The 18,291-nt window shown below is 34.9% G+C and overlaps 1 protein-coding gene across 1 annotated transcript in view; it reads right to left on the minus strand.

Annotated features, from left to right (window-relative positions):
* Window positions 1–325: 325 nt before the first annotated feature.
* Window positions 326–18,291, minus strand: part of LOC149538469 (neutral/alkaline invertase 3, chloroplastic-like) — a 67,960-nt gene continuing 49,994 nt past the window's right edge. Inside the window, exons 3-7 of the mRNA XM_089799798.1 lie at window positions 17,913–18,078; window positions 17,430–17,641; window positions 1,623–2,116; window positions 1,291–1,339; window positions 326–1,180 (exon numbers count right to left, since the gene is read on the minus strand). Of these exons, the coding sequence (XP_089655924.1) occupies window positions 854–1,180; window positions 1,291–1,339; window positions 1,623–2,116; window positions 17,430–17,641; window positions 17,913–18,078 (1,248 nt within the window). The 3' untranslated portion in view covers window positions 326–853. The remainder of the gene's footprint in view (window positions 1,181–1,290; window positions 1,340–1,622; window positions 2,117–17,429; window positions 17,642–17,912; window positions 18,079–18,291) is intronic.

Here is an 18,291-nt window from a genome sequence, read left to right on the forward strand (position 1 = left end):
GCTTATGGTCCATGCAGCTGCTAATCATTTTAATAATTTTTTAAAATAAAAATTGGATAGAAAATTTACTGATTAAAAAACTAAAATAGAACTTAGAAACCAAAAAGGAGGGAAGTAAAATAATGATGACAAATGGAGTTTTTCACTAGACCGTCACTTACCAAGCAGTCACTGTTTATTTTGAGCCCCCTTTTTATTCATACCTTATTTTCCATAAAAATAGAAAAAGATTCAATATTATCTTTTTTTCCCATTTTTAATTCACCATAGGAGCACTCTATTGCTTAAATTTAAGTATTAAACAGAGATGCATGAGAACACCGTGTACGTGGTCAAATGAAATTGGTAAGTTAGGTATTACAACATTGTTGAACAAATTTCCTGCTTGAAAATAGCTTTAAATGATGAGATTGGAACTGATTTCCAATAAGTAATTGACGTTGACTCCTTACGAAAGTAAAGAGTTGCTATTATTTCCATCGCTCATCTCATCTGTCTTATTTCAAAATTAAATTATACAATACATTGCTTAACAGATTTTCCACTTGAAAAGAAGTGGAAATTATGAGACTGGAAAAGATGAAAAAAATTACATATTACAATGTTATTGAACAAATTCCCACTTGAAAAGATCCGGAATTGACTAGAGTGGAAATTATTTTTTGCACAAAATATCCAACTTCATATTTATTAATTGCAAAACTCAACTAAATTTGTACTAGAGAATATCTTGAATTGCTGAGATTGAATGTGTTTTCTGTGCAAAACATAAAACTTTGACATTTATTAATTGTGGAGCTTGTAAACATATGCTGCATCTTCCTTTCTAAGCGAACAAATGGAGATTTAAATTTTAGACAATATAACTCTTAGAAGACTTCTTACGTCCCCGTTTTCTCTTAGGATTGGCTTCCAATAGACAGTAGCATGCATCGAGTAATTCCATATCCTCCTCGCAAGTTAAAATCTTTGCAGCTTCAGGATTCCTGAGGAGAAGCTTGGAAACAAGATACCCTGCAATGGACCATGTCTGATAAAGGTGTGCTTGCTTGCCTATGAAACGGGCTCTTTTTGTGTCATAATACTCTGGCCACCTATCTCTTGATAATCGCTTCTCTGCAACTGCCATTGCTTTCCTGGCCAGTTCTGGCCGATTCATTTTAATACAAGCTACTGTAAGCTGCAATATGGAAAAGTTTCAGACTAAAAGACTTGAATGAAATTGTTATAGTCAATGACACTTTGTGATTACAAGCTTATATTTTGTTAGACCAGGAATATCTTGCTCACCTGCCATAACAATGTGGGCCAAGCTCCTCCGTTGTGATATGACCAGGGCCTGCAGTAAGATACCATGATTTTCCAAAAGTAAGAATAATATTTTTAAAAAGGGTACCTCATTACAAAGTGTTTTGAGAAAAAGTTCTATTTTAGGTAACCCCAATTACAGTGCAGGTTTGTTGTCTGCTGCTAGGATAAGAAGAAAGCTGATTTTGCACATTTTTTACTATATTAGAAATTTTCAAAATGGCAAAATTAAATTTTAAAGCACCAAATAAATTATACAACAAAAAATGGAAAAAGATGGATTGAATTATTGCAACAAGGGAGAAAAAAGTTACGTGTTTTTGGGATCACTGCCTGTGATGATCTGCCATTCTTGGCCTTCAAGAGCTGGATAGCATATTTTAAATGGCATGTCTGAAACCAAATCATTCCACTTTGCTTCAATAAAATCTAACACAGCATCTGACTGTTCTCGAGTTGCAAGATTGCTTATTATAGACCAAAAATTCCCCAGGGAGAAAAAGCGGAAGTCCATATGAGCAGGCTGTAAATTGCCAATAAAGTAGCCCCCTCGATCAGGCATCCATTCTACCAGCCAAGGAGAGACTTGATCGGGGTAAATGTTAAACTTATTTACAGCATCATATGAGTACTCTTCAGTTTTATACCGATAAATCTCATTTAGTTTTTTCATGTCAACCCAATAATATTCCCTAATGTGAAATGACAGTGCAATTAGCCTATTATTTAATGCCCGTATGAGATCCGCAGAGCCATCTTCTAGTGTTAACATCTCACGAGCACACCGCAAAGCAGAGTAAAATAGTGCCTGCAAAAATAGAGGCTACATTAACAACTCTTAACAGATTATCCACAACCTGTTGAAATTGATGGTTAAGAGCGAAAGATATACTATGACAATAGATCATTAGGCATATTTATAATGCACAAAACATGACCAGAAAATTAATTTATTTTGTTCATCAGCTTGCCACAAGGAGGGAATGCGCAAGGGTCATCACCATGTGTAGCACCACTGGTATAGACATGTGCAGAAGACAGATGTCAGTGAACAAACGTGACAGAAGAGGGTTAGGACACATGGATGAAAGATGGGTGCTACCCGATCCTATGTGGCAAATCCAATCTTATGGTGCAACTGCACAACGAAAAATACTAGCAAGGAAAAAAGTGATGTCAAGCATAAAGTCTAAAAGAGCATCACCACCCCTAAACTTGCCAAGCTCAATCGCATACACAAGGAGGAAGATGGACGACATATGGATTAACTAGTGGAGGTGAGGTAGAAGCAAGGTTGCATGGGTACGTGGGTACGGGAACGGGAACGGGTACGGGAGCGGGTACGGGTACGCATATTTTTCAAAATAGGGGACGGGGGTACGTGTGTAAGCCTAATTTTTTCTATATAATTAATATTTTATAGAAAATATAAAAATCAAAATATCTGTCATGAGTCATGACATTGAGCATTCAAAACAAGAAATTTGAAAATATAAGCTATTGCTGAATGTTTAAAGTATTTTTGATAATTGGGGACGAAGGTACTTGGGTATGTCAAACTTACTTAAAAATTACACTTTTATATTTATAAAAAATCTGATTTTATGAGTCATGACAATGGTTTTTCAAAACAAGAACAGTGATAAAGTTTGCAAATGTAATGTACTGTTTTCAGTTTTATATGTTTGAAATAATAATACATGATAAATGCTTAGATGCATAACAAAGAAGGCAGACTTTAAACATGAACAAGAAGATCCTAAACCATATGACAATGACGTATTGCAAATGATAAACTTTTAACTTGAACAGTGATAAAGTTTATTGTTAATGAGTATCAAAGTTTCAAACTGATTTGGTATTGAATTAAATTTGATAAACAACAAGCTAATACAAAAACAAAAAACCAAAAAAAAAAAAATCAGAATCTTAATCAAGGTCCTTAGCTATGATGCTCTCCACCGAGTACCCGGTACGTGGGATACGTGTACCCGGTACTTGGGTACGTGGGTACGAGTACCAGGGGTGTGGGTACGAGTACCCATGCAACCTTGGGTAGAAGCGACAAAGATGGGAAGAATGGTCAGAGGACACCATACTAAGTATGTGACGCCCTTTGTATGGAAAGGGCCAGACGAGGCCAAGAGGAATGATATATCTGCTCTTGGGCTAGGGTTCTCTTGACCTCATTAAATCACCCTATCTTATTACTTCCATGGTTGAGCTGCCTTAAAACTGATTCAAGCAATTTATTAATCTGACATATGTTTATTTCTAAATCAAGAATGTCTAATTATGAATAACGTTTATACTGTTCAGTAAACCCTACTTGCTTTTTTATAGAAATTATAATCAAGAGCAAAATTTGGGTTCTCCTGATTTGGGGACATTACAATTTGTTTGGCTTATGTGCTTGTATTCATTAATTAATCACAACACTGCTCTTCCATATTGCTTAATTTAGAGGTTAATTGATCATATCAATATTATATCACATAGTTAAATCAATTATTTTATAAATTGCATCATTTGTATCATTTCATATCATTTAGTTAATTGGTTGATTGATTCCATCATTTTAATTTTCACTTGCAATAATATCATCAAGCATAAACCATTTCCTATCTTTGCCTCTAGTTTCTCTTTAATGTTTCCTGGGAGAAATTTTGTTACTGAAGCTTGTACTTGTCTATGAATTTCATAATCAGTTATGAATCCTAGATTTCTATGAGAAAAAGTTAACAACTCGTAGCTTCCCACGTTGAATTTACCATGTAATGGTATTGAGCCTGAGTTGCAAACCTATTCCCACCATGAAACAAAAGAGAACATCTTCCCTCAGTCCAACACACATCTTACCTAACATACCTGACAATCATTCCCCTCATGCTTCTCATGATGATGACAAGCTTTCAGTACAAGTGCCTAACAAACAATTGGCAAAGCTTGACAATGAACTGGAAGGTCTTTGACAATATGAGTAGAGAACACTTGGCTAAAGAAGAAATTCCATTGATTGAGAATCTAAGGAAGTTGATATAAGGTGATGCACATGGTGTGGATGTTCTACATAGCATAGCTCACATAGTGGATGAAAACACTATGATAGTAGCTAAGCGCAGAAGTGTTTGAATATACCACTCCAAAAATCCAAGTTGAGATACCAATGCCTGTGCCTACAACAATACCCCATATTCTTGCATACACGTCCTCTATTGTGTCTATTGTTGCACAAAATCATAATGTCATCCACGTTTGTAAATTCTACCAGTCAATATACTTATGTGCCATTTTCAGCCCTTTTTCCTTTTTTCTCAAAGCACCCATCAAAGATCTCCTCCACCCACTTGCCATAATGTTCCACATAACTACCATAATATTCTTCAATTCCTTTATCCAACTTTTCACAGGCCAATTCACCTACCAATGCCTCCATAAAGCTATCCCTAAAAAATGTGTCATCTCTAGAGCAGCAAATGGCAAACATAACCAAGTCCCAATCCCAATCCATTCTTTCTTCATATTGCACACGTAGCCCATTTTCCATTGCCATTCTTAAGACTCCTATCTCACAACAAATTGGCACACCTCATTTTGAGAAATGTATTGGAAAAGGTGATCTTAATTCTCATGTGTCAACATTTATCACTTGATTTGGGTTTGTGCAAAAATTTCCCTAGAATCTTGAAAGAAATTGACTCGAAATGGTTTTTCTCTTTGCACAATAGTTCAATTGACAAGTTTCAACAATTGCAAGAAAACTTTTGCAACACTTTCATAATAACATTGGGCCACAAGTAAGATCATAACTTGGTGGAAAGAAATTGACTTCAAATGGTTTTGCTCTTTGCACGGTTATTCAATTGGCAATTTTCAACAATTGCTAAGTAAACTTTTGCAACATTTTCAAAATAACATTAGGCCACAAGTAAAATTAACTAATTTGGTGCTTTGCAAACAAGGAGTTAAAGAAAAAGTGACTGATTTTATTGGGTAGCTATCAAAATTCGTATTCACAAGTTTCTTATTCTCTTCCTGGAATTTACAACCGTATATTAGAGATAAAATTTCATTTATGAACACTGATCTTTTACACATACACCACACTCCATGACTATCAACTCTAGGTTAGTCAAAATGAAGGTTCTTCATCTTTGACTTCAGTTGACAAGTCTAAAGAGGCTCATCAAACTTACCGAGGCTTTAAGAAAATAAACAAAACAAAACATTTATTTAAATTAAAAATCATTCTTCCAACAACATTGAAAGTCAAGTTGCAGCAACAACATCTTCTGTGTGTTGAAGATTGTAGCTGTGATAGAGATCTTTACCTCTAGGCCTTAATACCATTATGGTCACCTTCAACTAAAAAGGACATTTATGATAAATTGAATATTAAGATGTGTCACACAACATGCATTGAGGCATGGAAATATGAAGAGTTGTATTTGAAAATTAAAGAGTCATATTTGGGAATCTCAAAAGACCTGTGGTTGTAATGTGAAGATTCTCTCCTATTGTTATAAATATCGCATCAAGCGAAGAACACTGTACACTTGAACATTTTATTAGCAATGAAGTAATATTTTTGTGTTTGAATTTTTCCCTTCATTCTTGAAGGTATTTCCTAGGATACTTCTATGTGTCTCTTGTATCTATTTTAGTTATTCGGTATTGTTGTTTATCTATTTCTGGGCAAATTTCTAACATGGCATCAAAGCCTAGTTTTGATATCAGCAATAAGGGAATCTCCCCTCATGTTTGACTCTCAATCTTGGTCATGATCATTTCTATTAGTTTAGACTCTTTTTTATTATGAAGGCTTTTGTGGTTCTTATCACAGTTGCTTATTCCATATACTGTTTTTAATTGGACTTCATCATTATTAAAGGTTTTGATTGATTTTTTGGCTGTATTTATTAGATATGTGTGTGATACAAGCAAATATTCGGTTTATGTATGAGAATTGCAACTGTTCAGTATTCTTGATTGTGAATCTCTCTATTGATGACGTCCTAAACTGAAATTTTTTTCTTTTCTGGGTGTTGTTCTCTTATCACAATTTGGCTCCTTGGTTATTTTTCTGGCATCTGTCATCTAGGCATTGATCTTTTCACATTTTTGGATTATGTCTCCTTTCCTTCCCAGCAAGTCTCATGGCTTTAGTAAATCGTCAATTTTGATCTCTATCATTTTATATTTATATTTGTCATGCTCAATGGGTTATCACTGGTATCGATGAGTTAATCATTTTTTTTCTTCGTCGGCTCATTCAACACCATTGTTAAGTATCGCTTCTATGCACTCTATCTTTTTGGGCTGTAGTTGCTTGTTAGCGTTAGCTTCAAATTTGTTGAGGGGGCATCAAGAGATGGGATCATTGAAGAGACTTCTGACCATAAATGGCTTGAATGACACAGGAAAATCTTCAACTTCATATAGGGTGTGCGCTCCAATTTTTCGGGGAGCTTTTTGAGGGATCTTATCTTCTCCTTGGACATCAAAGACAAGGCACCAACGTCTACCATTATTGGGAAATAATCAAAGAATATGCCGTTATTTTATTTTTGCAGTACAACTTGAGTATTTAGAATATGGGATTCAATAACATTCTTTTGGGAGAAGCACACAGCAATGTTTTTTAATGAGTAAAAGACACAAACATCATGTTCAGACTTCCTGGTCTATTATCTACTCTCAATCGATGGTCAAATATGACTACAAGAATAAAAGGCACGTATTTTCAATTAGTTGTTGGGTCTTTCATAAATGCCTATGCCGGCGTAGAATATCGTCGACTATTATTTAAGTTGGCATCTACATTGGCCATCATTCTATAACTCAAACATGGCAACTCCTCTCTCCACCTTGAATTATGTCAATCGCTCCCATCGACAGCCAGTTCAACTTTCTTCCTAACGACATGTATCATAGAGGATATATGAGGTGCCCTCATTCGAATGGTCAAGAAAAACCATATGCATAAGGAGAGCTCCTTACTCCTCCATGTAAACGGCTTCTTGGTTGTTTTTCGTTTTTTACCATTTTCCATCATGTGTGGGCTTAACTCTAAAACATTTTCCAGGATAGAAATGTAGAATATTGTTTGCTCTGAAGAAGGGATATTAACAATCATCGTGTGTACAGTATACTACATATGACGACAAGTCTGGAAGACCACAATTATCGTGTGAAGAGTATTCTACCTTTTACGACAAGTTTGAGACCTTTTGGTGATCGTGAGAAAAGTATCATGTGTTGTGTAACAGTTGTTAGTGGGAGCAAGTATGAATTTCACCACTTGGGACTCAGTACTGTTTTTGTTCAAAATTCAAGTGAATGGTGAAACTTCATCGATATTGGTGAGGAAAAGAGATTAGTAGGCACTCACGATTTCTAGGAAGAGTAACGGGATTGCAGCGTCATTGCCAAATGACAACTAGGCATGTGGGGAAGTCAAAACAGAGGAAATGTGAAGTCGGGTTTGTGCTAGAAGTTAGTTGTGGAGAAAAACTGATCATCTCCAGCTGAGTCATCAACAAAAAGAGACAAAAATTAACTGGAGCAAGGGTGTTGTATATTCATCTACGGATTTGCTCATGATAGGTTACATATGCAAGAGTTTAAGTATTATTATGATGTTAATATCAGATTTTTATAGGAAAATTATATGGATGCTATGAGCTTTACATTAGTTGTAGAGGCACTATTCTCTTTGTGTATGTATGCATATTGAGACTAGACCACAAAGAGAAGTATTTATGGTTATATTGCTTGAATCTTGATGGTGATTCCTTTTAGCATTTATAGTTGATACTCAAAGGAAAAGATTCAGCCTCAGAAGGATGCAACAACAATAATCTTCAGAGGGAGATGTTCAACCTTAGAGGGTGGTTACATCACTATCTTTTGTATCGATCAAAGGCATTCTTGCTGAGAGGGAGTTTTGTTGAGAGGGTATTTCAATCATTGTATACATGCTATTAATGAGTTTCTTTATCTATGATAAGTTATTGATATTATAGGATATTGAGTCTCTTGATGGAAATGAGTCTCAGTTGTGATTTTGCTTCTTGTTAATTATGGATTCTTATGTATGTTAAATAAATTAAAATTGTAAGGTCAACCTGATAACTCTTTCACTTATGAGAGATTCATAGTGAGCATCATGTAGAGAGAGTCCATGATGTCATCATGTTGAGAGATTTCGTGATGGGAGTTAGAAGTCATATTGAGAGAGTCCATGATTGTATCACGTTGAGAGAATCCATGATAAAATGCTGGTTGTAAACCTTACTAACTTGTCATGTTGAGAACTTCCATGACAACATTACGTTGAGTGATTCCGTGATGAAATTTGATTGTGATTCTTGCACGTTTGTCATGTTGAGAGATTCCATGACAACATCAGGTTGAGTGATTTTGTGATGAAAGGTGAATGTGATCTTTATAGGTCTATCATGTTGAGTGATTCGATGATTATTAGTTATGAATAAATATTTCCATCTATCATGTTAAGTGATTCCATGATTATGAGTAATTGTTATAGGTCTATCATGTTGAGAGATTCCATGACAACGTCACGTTGATGAAAGCTGGTTGTGTTTCTTGCAGGGTTCTCATGTTGAGTGATTCCATGAATTTTAAAGGATCTATGTGATTAGATTTTATCATTGACATTTTTGTTGAGCTTTGTATAATTGTTTAGCTAAAGATCTCTCTCACTAAGAGGGAGTGTTGAAGGTCGTAGCTTTTATAGAGATCTTTATCTCTGGGCGTTAATACCATTATGGTCACCTTAAACTGAAAAGGACATTTATGATAAATTGAATATTAAGATGTGTCATACAACATGCGTTGAGTCATGGAAATACAAAGAGTTGTAATTGAAAATTAAAGTCATATTTACAAATCTCAAGAGCCCTTTGGTTGTAATGTGAAGAGTCTCTCCTAATGTTATATATATATATATATATATATATATATATATATATATATATATATATATATATATATATATATATATATATATATTGCATCAAGCGAAGGACACTGTACACTTGAACATTTTATTATCAATAAAGTCATCTTTTTGTGTGGTTGGGTTTCTCCTTTCATTCTAGATAGGTTTTCTGTGTCTCTTACATCCATTTTAGTTATTTGTTATTGTTGTTTATTTATTTCTAGGCAAATTTCTAACACTATGTACCTTACTTTTCTTCTATATTGAAGAATAAACTTTACACCTCTTTCCAAGTTTTTCCATGCCATTATGTTTCAATTGTTGAACATCAATATGATTATGGTTCTCCTTATCCATCTTGTAGATTCCTCAAAGCACGTTTCCTCCATTTAACCTAAAGGCCTTTTGTCAAAATCATTGTATGCTTGGACATGATACAAAGAGATGTATGTGCCTTATTTATGAAATTCAAGACCTCATTGACTCTAATGTAATTGTGGTGAATGATGTGAAGGATAAAGGGAATAAATCTATAGCATCACCCAGTTAAAACTAGCAAATACTTACCAATCCTTTGCATTCGCATTTCACACATGATGTTGAACCTAAAGATGATAGCGATATAGCCACTAATGACTTGTGCAACCCAAGCTAACAATTTTTGTAAATGTGATAGAACAAGAGAAAACTAATATCACCTTTACCTAGGGTAATATCATATAGAATTCATTTGATGGACCACTATGCATTACTAATAGAATTAACAACAAACCCACACATGGGATGCTTGTTGATCCCATATGTATGGTGAATGTGGTTATAAAGAGTATATTTACACACGGATTACATCAGGACACATACAATAAGTCTGAAGTCTTGATTAAGGTGCATGATGGTTTCACTTGTCCCACCATTCGTTCCATTACCATTCCAAGAGAAGTTGAATCTAAATGCTTAAAAGTTTCTTTTACCATTATCCATACCCTAGACCAATTTCATGTGAAGTTTGGCCATCCTTGGCTCACATGCATGAAGGCATTCCCTTCAATAATCCATAACTATCCAAAGTTCCCATTTGAAGGACAAACAAAAGCCATATCTTGTAGTGATTTCCAATCCTTGTCTAAACATGGAAACTTTACACTTGATACTTTTGGCCTCAACAACAACAACCAACCAAGCCTCAAGAAAATATCCTATTCCTATCCTACCAATAGTATGAATCCAAGAGAATAGCTTAGTTATCCACAATTCTTTGGGACCCGCTTCGACTACCACCCCTAAGGATCCTTCAATGTCTATGGAAACGAAGTAGCTCTTCCTATGCCACTAATAGCAAGTGATTCACATCTTGTACAAGGAGTCCTCCCCACAATGAAATAACATAAAACTATTCCAAGGTTATTACCTTAACGGAGAAAATGAGGCCAGCTTGTCTCACCAATAGATGCAACATAGTCATGCACATGTGGATGGAATATCATAGTTACAATACATGTACAAAGGATCCTTCTATCCTTAGCACTTTCAATTGTTCATGGCATTGCAAGACAGCATTTTTAATTTCAAATCCTTAAAAGATGCTATAGAGAATGGGCCACAAAATGTGGTGCAAGTAGTGACAAATACAAGCTCATCTATACAAAGTTGAAAATAAGTTAATTGAGTATTTGATTGACTCCTCATTGCTTTAGGACCCCATGATAGCAGCAAAGAATGTGCCAAACTATTACAAGGCATAGAAACTGCAATAGTTAAAAAATTATAACCTTCCAAATAGGAACTGGCCAATCCATGAGTATACCACAAAGTCAAAAAAGTTGTGCCCGTGAACCATCCACCTAGCTAAGGGATCACCTCTTTATCAATGGTTGAATGCACCTACGACTAATGCAGGGTGGGAGGGAATAGTACTACCGCCTAATTCCCACCCCTATAAAGGCTCAGATCTTTTAATCCATGGGAGGGTGGGGAATAGTTGTTGTAGCGTTTTTAGGGTTCTCAAATTGTAGCAGTATGGGGCTATAGATAGGCATTTGTATTAATATTAGGAGAGGGGTGCCCCCACCTGACACTAATTATAGTAGGGGTACACTGGGGTTTGATATATCATTATTGCGAAAAACATGTTTATCGGATTTCTCCTTTCAATTATTAAGTATATTTAATACAAAGAATTGAAGCAGACACTCATCTCAAAGTGGAGAAAGTGGATTATGGGAGTGTGTGACTTGCACTATTAGTTAGGCATGCCATGAGAGATACATTAAAAAACATGGGGAGGAAATTTGGATCAAAGAAATTGTTAGTAATTTTAGAGATGTGCCAATGATATCTACAACCAACACACTTCACATGCACTCTTCAAGACCACCTCTACGAAAGTATTCTTAAAACCTATTAAGACTAGATATGCATCATATTTCATTCTTTTGAAGAGTATGCTTGAGTTGCATGAGGCATTGCAAATAATGGTTATGGTGATAAAATGGAATCAATGGCTTGAGTCCAAGACAAAGCATGAGAAAAGGATGGAGGGTGTAGTGATGAGTGATGTCTTTTGGGTTGACACAAAATGTATCATCTCCATAATTACTCCAATCTTCAAAGAGTTAAATATGGGAATGCCAAATGCACATATCCTTGTAGAGGTGTATGAGTGCATTGATACTATGCTTGACCAAATGAAGGATATCATGTGACAAAATATCACCACATACAATTCTACAATGAACGTATTTAACCATTCATTATTGATGGGCAAAGCTCAAAATTCCCTAGCACATGGTTGTTATGCATTGAAGTGGCCTAGAAAAATTACACATAAACAAGATGTTGAGGTGAAAACAAAGGTTCATGAAGGCTCATCAAAACATTTATGATTGTAAATAGACGAACATCAATTGTATTGAGTGGTCAAAATTTCCAACTCTTAAGAGATATTTTAAAGAGGCCAAGATAGATAAGGAGACTATGGCACAAAAGGATCCAATCTTAAGAAGGAATATGCGTGGACCTACTTCTTTGACTACCTCTCTAGCTATTAACTTACAATCCCAATTTTCTAGTTCTTTTGTTGATAAGAAGAAATGATATAGATTCATCCACTCCATTGAGAGGAACAAACTTACCTCTAGGATGGAAAAGAAGCTTGTGCTTGTACATCATGTATTGCATCCCATTGACTACAACACACTTACCTACAAACAGAGTCCAATATCCCAATGGAATGTAGAGCCAATGGAGCTAGCACAAGTTGATGATGATATTACACTGACAAGGTTGGTTAGTATTGATTGCTATGGTAAATTGATGTTGTTGTTATTGAATAGAGGCGATGAAAGCTCCTTATATAGATTTACAAAGATGATGTCTATAAAAGAAACAATTGTGAACTAATGATGAAAATAGAAAATACCTAATAGACTAAAGACTAAGATGACTATTAAAGAAACATTACAAAATTCTAATACCCTTCCTTAATGGCCATCGGTTAACTGTTGTCTTCTGGTCACAAATTCTTCAAAACATTCCATTGTTGTTGAGACCCCCCCTGGATCTGCAAAATGTTGATAACCAAGAAGCCATCCAACAAAGAAATAGAGAAGGCTGCCCCCTTCTTTAGAAAGTTTTGCAAAAGAGACAAGAGCCTACCACTGACTCTTCCACTGAGATGAGTTTGCTACTAACCCACCTAAAATCAAAAAATCTTTTGACCAAATATCATCATAGAATTTGAACCTATGATGTTGGATAACATAGCTTATCTTTCAAAATTCAAAATTCCACAGACAATGTTTCTAAACGAAACAATCGTGAACTAAAATTAAAAATTGAAACTACCTAATAAACTAAAGACTAACTAAGATGACTATTAAAGAAACATTACAAAATTCTAATACCCTCCCTTAATGGTCATCGCCTAATTGCTGCCTTTTGGTCACAAATTCTTCAAAACATTCTACTACTACTAAGACCTTCCTTAGATCTACAAAATATTAATGACCAAGAAGCTATCCAAAAAAAAAACAAAGAAGGGTGCTCCCCCTCTTCAAAAAGCTTTACAAAAAGAGACAAGAGCCTACCACTGCCACTGCCTTTGCCACTGAGATGAGTATGCCACTAACCCACCTAGAATTAACAAATCTTTTCACTAGATATCATCACAAAATTCCAATCTATGATGTTGGATAACAGAGCTTCTCTTCCCCCCATCAAAAATATAAAAGTAAAATTGCAACAATTATAAATTTTAATATAAAAATAACCCATTAAAAAAAAGCTTCTCTTCCTTGGAGACAGAGACAAACACTGAGAACAACTAGCACGATTTCGAGGAAAAAATGACAAACCCTCCAAACTTTGCAGATGAGCAAGATGCTCCAATACAAATTGCCAAAAAGCACAATTTGTTAGGAGAAAAATCAGAAAAACTAGACATAACTTTTGGGGTCAAAAAAATCAATCAAAACTAGACAAAAAACTTCAAGATACAGATCAAAGAATACAAAGCTTCGTTTATGAGGAAAAGACAATAAAAGTTAAAACCCAAGAGATAATTTGAGGAAAAAATTATAAATTCAACAGATAATTTTTGAGGGAAAAGTTATAAACCCGATAAAATAATTTTTGAGGGAAAATTTACAAACCCAACGGATAATTTTTGAGAAAAAAATTAAAAACTCAACAAATAATTTTTGAGGAAAAAAAGTATAAACCCAAAACAGAAACCTTCATGTGGCAAAATACAACTTCGCATAGTAAAACAACACATGCAACTCACAAAATGCACATGCAAGAACATACAACTCACATGCAACCTTTGAAAATTAGAGACTTTTGCTCAAACTTGGAAATCATGTGATCAAAACCTTCAACTAGGCTCGATATTTTCAGCAAAAAACTTCAAAGACGAACCACAAATTTCCATAAAATCTTAGTTACCAGGTACTGCTGTTTAGGCCCGAGTCCTGGTACTGGTACAGTTTTGGTACTAGTTCTTTCAGGGTACTTCATGGGTTCTCTTTGGGTCCTTCGTAGAAGGACACACAACAAACATGGGCACCCAGGAAGTACCCCAGGGGAGTAGGTTAGTTTATGTATGTATTTCTTATTTGTTCATCAGCATGCTCTTTGCATCAGCTTTACATAGTGCCTTGCAACAGCTTGCTAATATTATTCAAGTTAAAATTGGTCTATGTAATGCCCTTAGTTTATGACAGTAGTGAACAGCAATCTACTTTGATTCATTTGATGGTCACAGATTGATTTTTTTTATTTGAAGATCTAAGTATATTATTGTTGATAGATTTGTATAACCCAGCCAATAGTTATGTTTGTTGATCATGTTTGAATTGATGTCAATTTGTAATGGATGTAATCTGAAACCATATTAGTAATACAATTATTTATTTATAATTTTATTGGCCAATATGGATTTATGAGCATCAATCTTCTTTTTGTATTTGTGACTTTGATGTTGAAAATAAATACATACATATATGGACAAACCCGACTCCGCAAGGAGGGAAAAAATTGTCGTACCCACGTACCCGAACCACGTATCCGTATCCGAACCAAAACTCGAATTGGCAACTTAGCATAAAATATCTCCAACCATTTTTATTTCAAAAATTTTTTAAAAATATTTCTAGAAAAAATTCTTGACCAGAAGAGGCTCAATTTTTTCTTTAAAAGTTTGCCAAATTTTATGAAATCCTATCGAGCTGCTCTAATATTGTGTTATGGTAAATTGAAGTTGTTGTTATTAAACAGAGGAAAGGAAAGCTCTTCCTATAGATTTACAAAGATGATGTTTCTAAAAGAACCAATCGTGAACTAAAGACAAAAATAGGAACTATGATGGCCAATTAATGAAACATAACAATATTCTAATATTGGTTAGGAGGAGCTCGAGCACGTGGAGTCCCAAAAGTTCTACTGATGAGGAGGGTGGAAATGATTAGAGGCATCACCTCATGCCATTTTGTTATCTTGAACATTATATTTGCAATTATCATAAGAAATTCTGAATATAATATAAATTCTGACTTCAATGTTTTCATGGTTGAAGTTCACTTCAAAAGCTCAGATGCTCAATTTGATCAATGCAATGTGTTCTACTTTTAGTATTTAGTAGTCTACTTAGTATGCTAGAGTTTCATTTTTAATTCTTATACATCTTTTATGACTAATTTTTCAAGTATATTCATCAACTCACCATCCCCAATCTTAGGCCCTCTGTCCCCCCCATCCAATTGAACTATGGCGCAAAGTAAAGAGAAAATTTTGCAATGATTCCTAGAGGTATTTTGTAGAAGGAAAGGAAGAGGTAATTGTTTTTAATAAAATTTATTGTGAAAATTTGAGTGAATGAATGAATGAAAGATTTTAATAATGTCCACAAGGCTAGAATAGCCTATGGGACCCACACAAGAAATCCCCCCAGGAAGGAGAGAAACCAATCTAGCTATAGGCTTTTGGTTAACTTGTCTCTCCAATGCTGAATTTTGATAATCAAAGCTGCTGATCTCTTCACTTGATCCTCCTCAAATAAGTAGTTCAGGTCTCTATTCTCTAATAGCTCTGCATACCCCGATCTAATGTCACTATATGAAGATAACATTTGGCAAAGGTAAACAATTTATGGTGGGCTGAATCCCACAAAAAGAGGAAAAGGATGCTGGAAGGAGAAAAATGAAGACAAAGAAGTCAGTCTGTGATGGACAAAAGTTTATGAAAGGAGTAAAGATGAAGAACAAATTTGGCAGAGGTACAATATATTTCAGCTAAATGTTGGAAGAAACAAAGGGGAAAACCTTCTGAGGTGTTGAAATAAGTGAAGAAAAAAATCATGATACACTTTTAAGTATTTTCTAGAAGGCCTTACTATGAGTTAGAATCCAAGAAGATTACTCCTTGCATATGCAATTTTTAAAAAATGCTTATGAAATTGTGTAGGCTGAAGGATTGGACATCTCACTGATATGCAGTGCCGCTATTATATACTTGTATCATGGAATTGATGATGTTTCTAGTAGCACATCATCACCACATGGCCCTAATTGGAAGCAACATGTCTCTAAGGAGCAACAAAATATTGCATATTTAGGACATGTCTAAGAAAGAGAACCAAGTGTACATGGAATGTTCAGTCAAATGGAAAAGGAAGGGACCAAAAGAGAATACATAGATTTCTGAAGAGAAAGTAGGCTGCCTTGGGTGGCCAAAGCAATCTTCTCCACTTCCTATTTTGTTAGATAAGGTGTCTGGTGTAGAAGCATCTTAAGATTCAAGCAATCTTGCATCACCCAAAAATGTTATTTACAATATTGTTTGTCTTTTGAAAGTTTTTCTTTCTCATCAGAAATGACTCATTCTTAGAGGTTTATTTTCAAACCCAATCCTCAAGCTGTTCACATAGAGTTATGGTCAAATTTTCTCCCGTACAATACTGCAATTTAGAAACAAAACCTCCAACATATGGTCAGAGCGTATTGAGGGAACCTTAAACATGTCCACATATCCAAATTTGTTCTTTGTTTCTTCATTGTAAGGTATGCCATGTTCTAGTTGTAAAAGGGGGGCCTAGTTAGGACTGTAGGCTAATATATTTAGAATTTCACACCAAACTGTTAGACAATCTAACAAGTATTGGTCCTAGGAAGGTCTAGACTCTATATAGCAGAAAACCATATTTGTAGTTGGCATCATCTAACTGCATCAAAGTATCCTATAAAAATAATGGCAAGTCAATTGTAGTAAGGCAGAAAAGAGAGCAGAAGAGAGAGCAAATTGAAGATTAGGCCAGAAAGGTGTATGAATCTTGGCATGTATTTAATTTGAGTACATATCAGCTTTAACTTCTATCATATAAAATATGCTTCCATCACATTGTATGCAGATCTATTTTAATTTTCATGTCATCTTCATGTTCATTCTTTTCTTAGGAAATAAGCTTATGTTGTGTACACTTGCATTGTGTTTTAAATTTTATGTATCCTTGCTGCATAAATAGATTGTCTTCCAATAAAACACTATCCATGACTTCATCAAAATCTTATGATAGAATATAGAGTTAAAAAATGTACACTTCACATGTATGCAGGTACTATGAAAGATAAGAAAGTGAATTAGAGAAGAAAAATGGATTGCATACTTGAATCTCCAAAGGATGACCATGAATTCCCATTCGACGATCAATCATGCAGGATCCATCTGTAACTAATAAAGTAGGAAACATATCAAACCCATCAGCAAGACACAGCTTCAAAATCATTTTGATTCCTGTTTGGACATCTGTTCTCTCCTGGACAGAAAGATCTCCTGAAGACTTGCCATATGCTCTGAGAAGAATAATCCACCACAATCCTGAAAATTTCAGGGTACATTTCAGAAACTCATCAGTGGAAATGTAAATATAATTAACCATCTTATGTGCCTTCTGCTAGTTGATAGATTAAATTAACCAACCATTAAATATGATATAAGATATAAAATTGGCCACGTTGAAAAAGAAATGTAATGGAACTTTAAGTACTCTGGAAAATGACAGAGAAATGTATAAAAGATGCAATCAAATGAGTGATTACAAGTTTGCAAGTTTTTGGAGAGATGCAAATTTGAAGCTTTGAATGCATACCAGAGTCCACAGGGGCAACACGGCCTATTGCTGCCTCTCCAAAGTCAGGATCCAGTATTTCTTCAGTGGCAGTCTCATCCCCATCAAGGGGTACAGTACGCACTTTAAAGCTTGCTGGCATTAGACCCTGTCCGGGGCTGTGGCAGTCCATTGTTTTCTCCCAACTCTGAAAGCAATAAACCAGATACAGGTAAATAAGAATTAAAAAAAATATCAAAGTAGCATATCAACACGAAGAACAAAAAATAAAAGGCAATGTTATAATTAAAAGGTAGCAAACTCATAACTGGCCAATATGCAGTTAAATGCCACAAGGGATAAGCATACCTTCTAATGGCTTGAAAAAAAGAGACCAAAACTGTAAGTGAGACCAAACAAT

The sequence above is a fragment of the Cupressus sempervirens genome, chromosome 9 (assembly GCF_028749045.1).
Source record: "Cupressus sempervirens isolate cs-2001-9-10 chromosome 9, ASM2874904v1, whole genome shotgun sequence".
NCBI classification, from domain to species: Eukaryota; Viridiplantae; Streptophyta; class Pinopsida; order Cupressales; family Cupressaceae; genus Cupressus; species Cupressus sempervirens.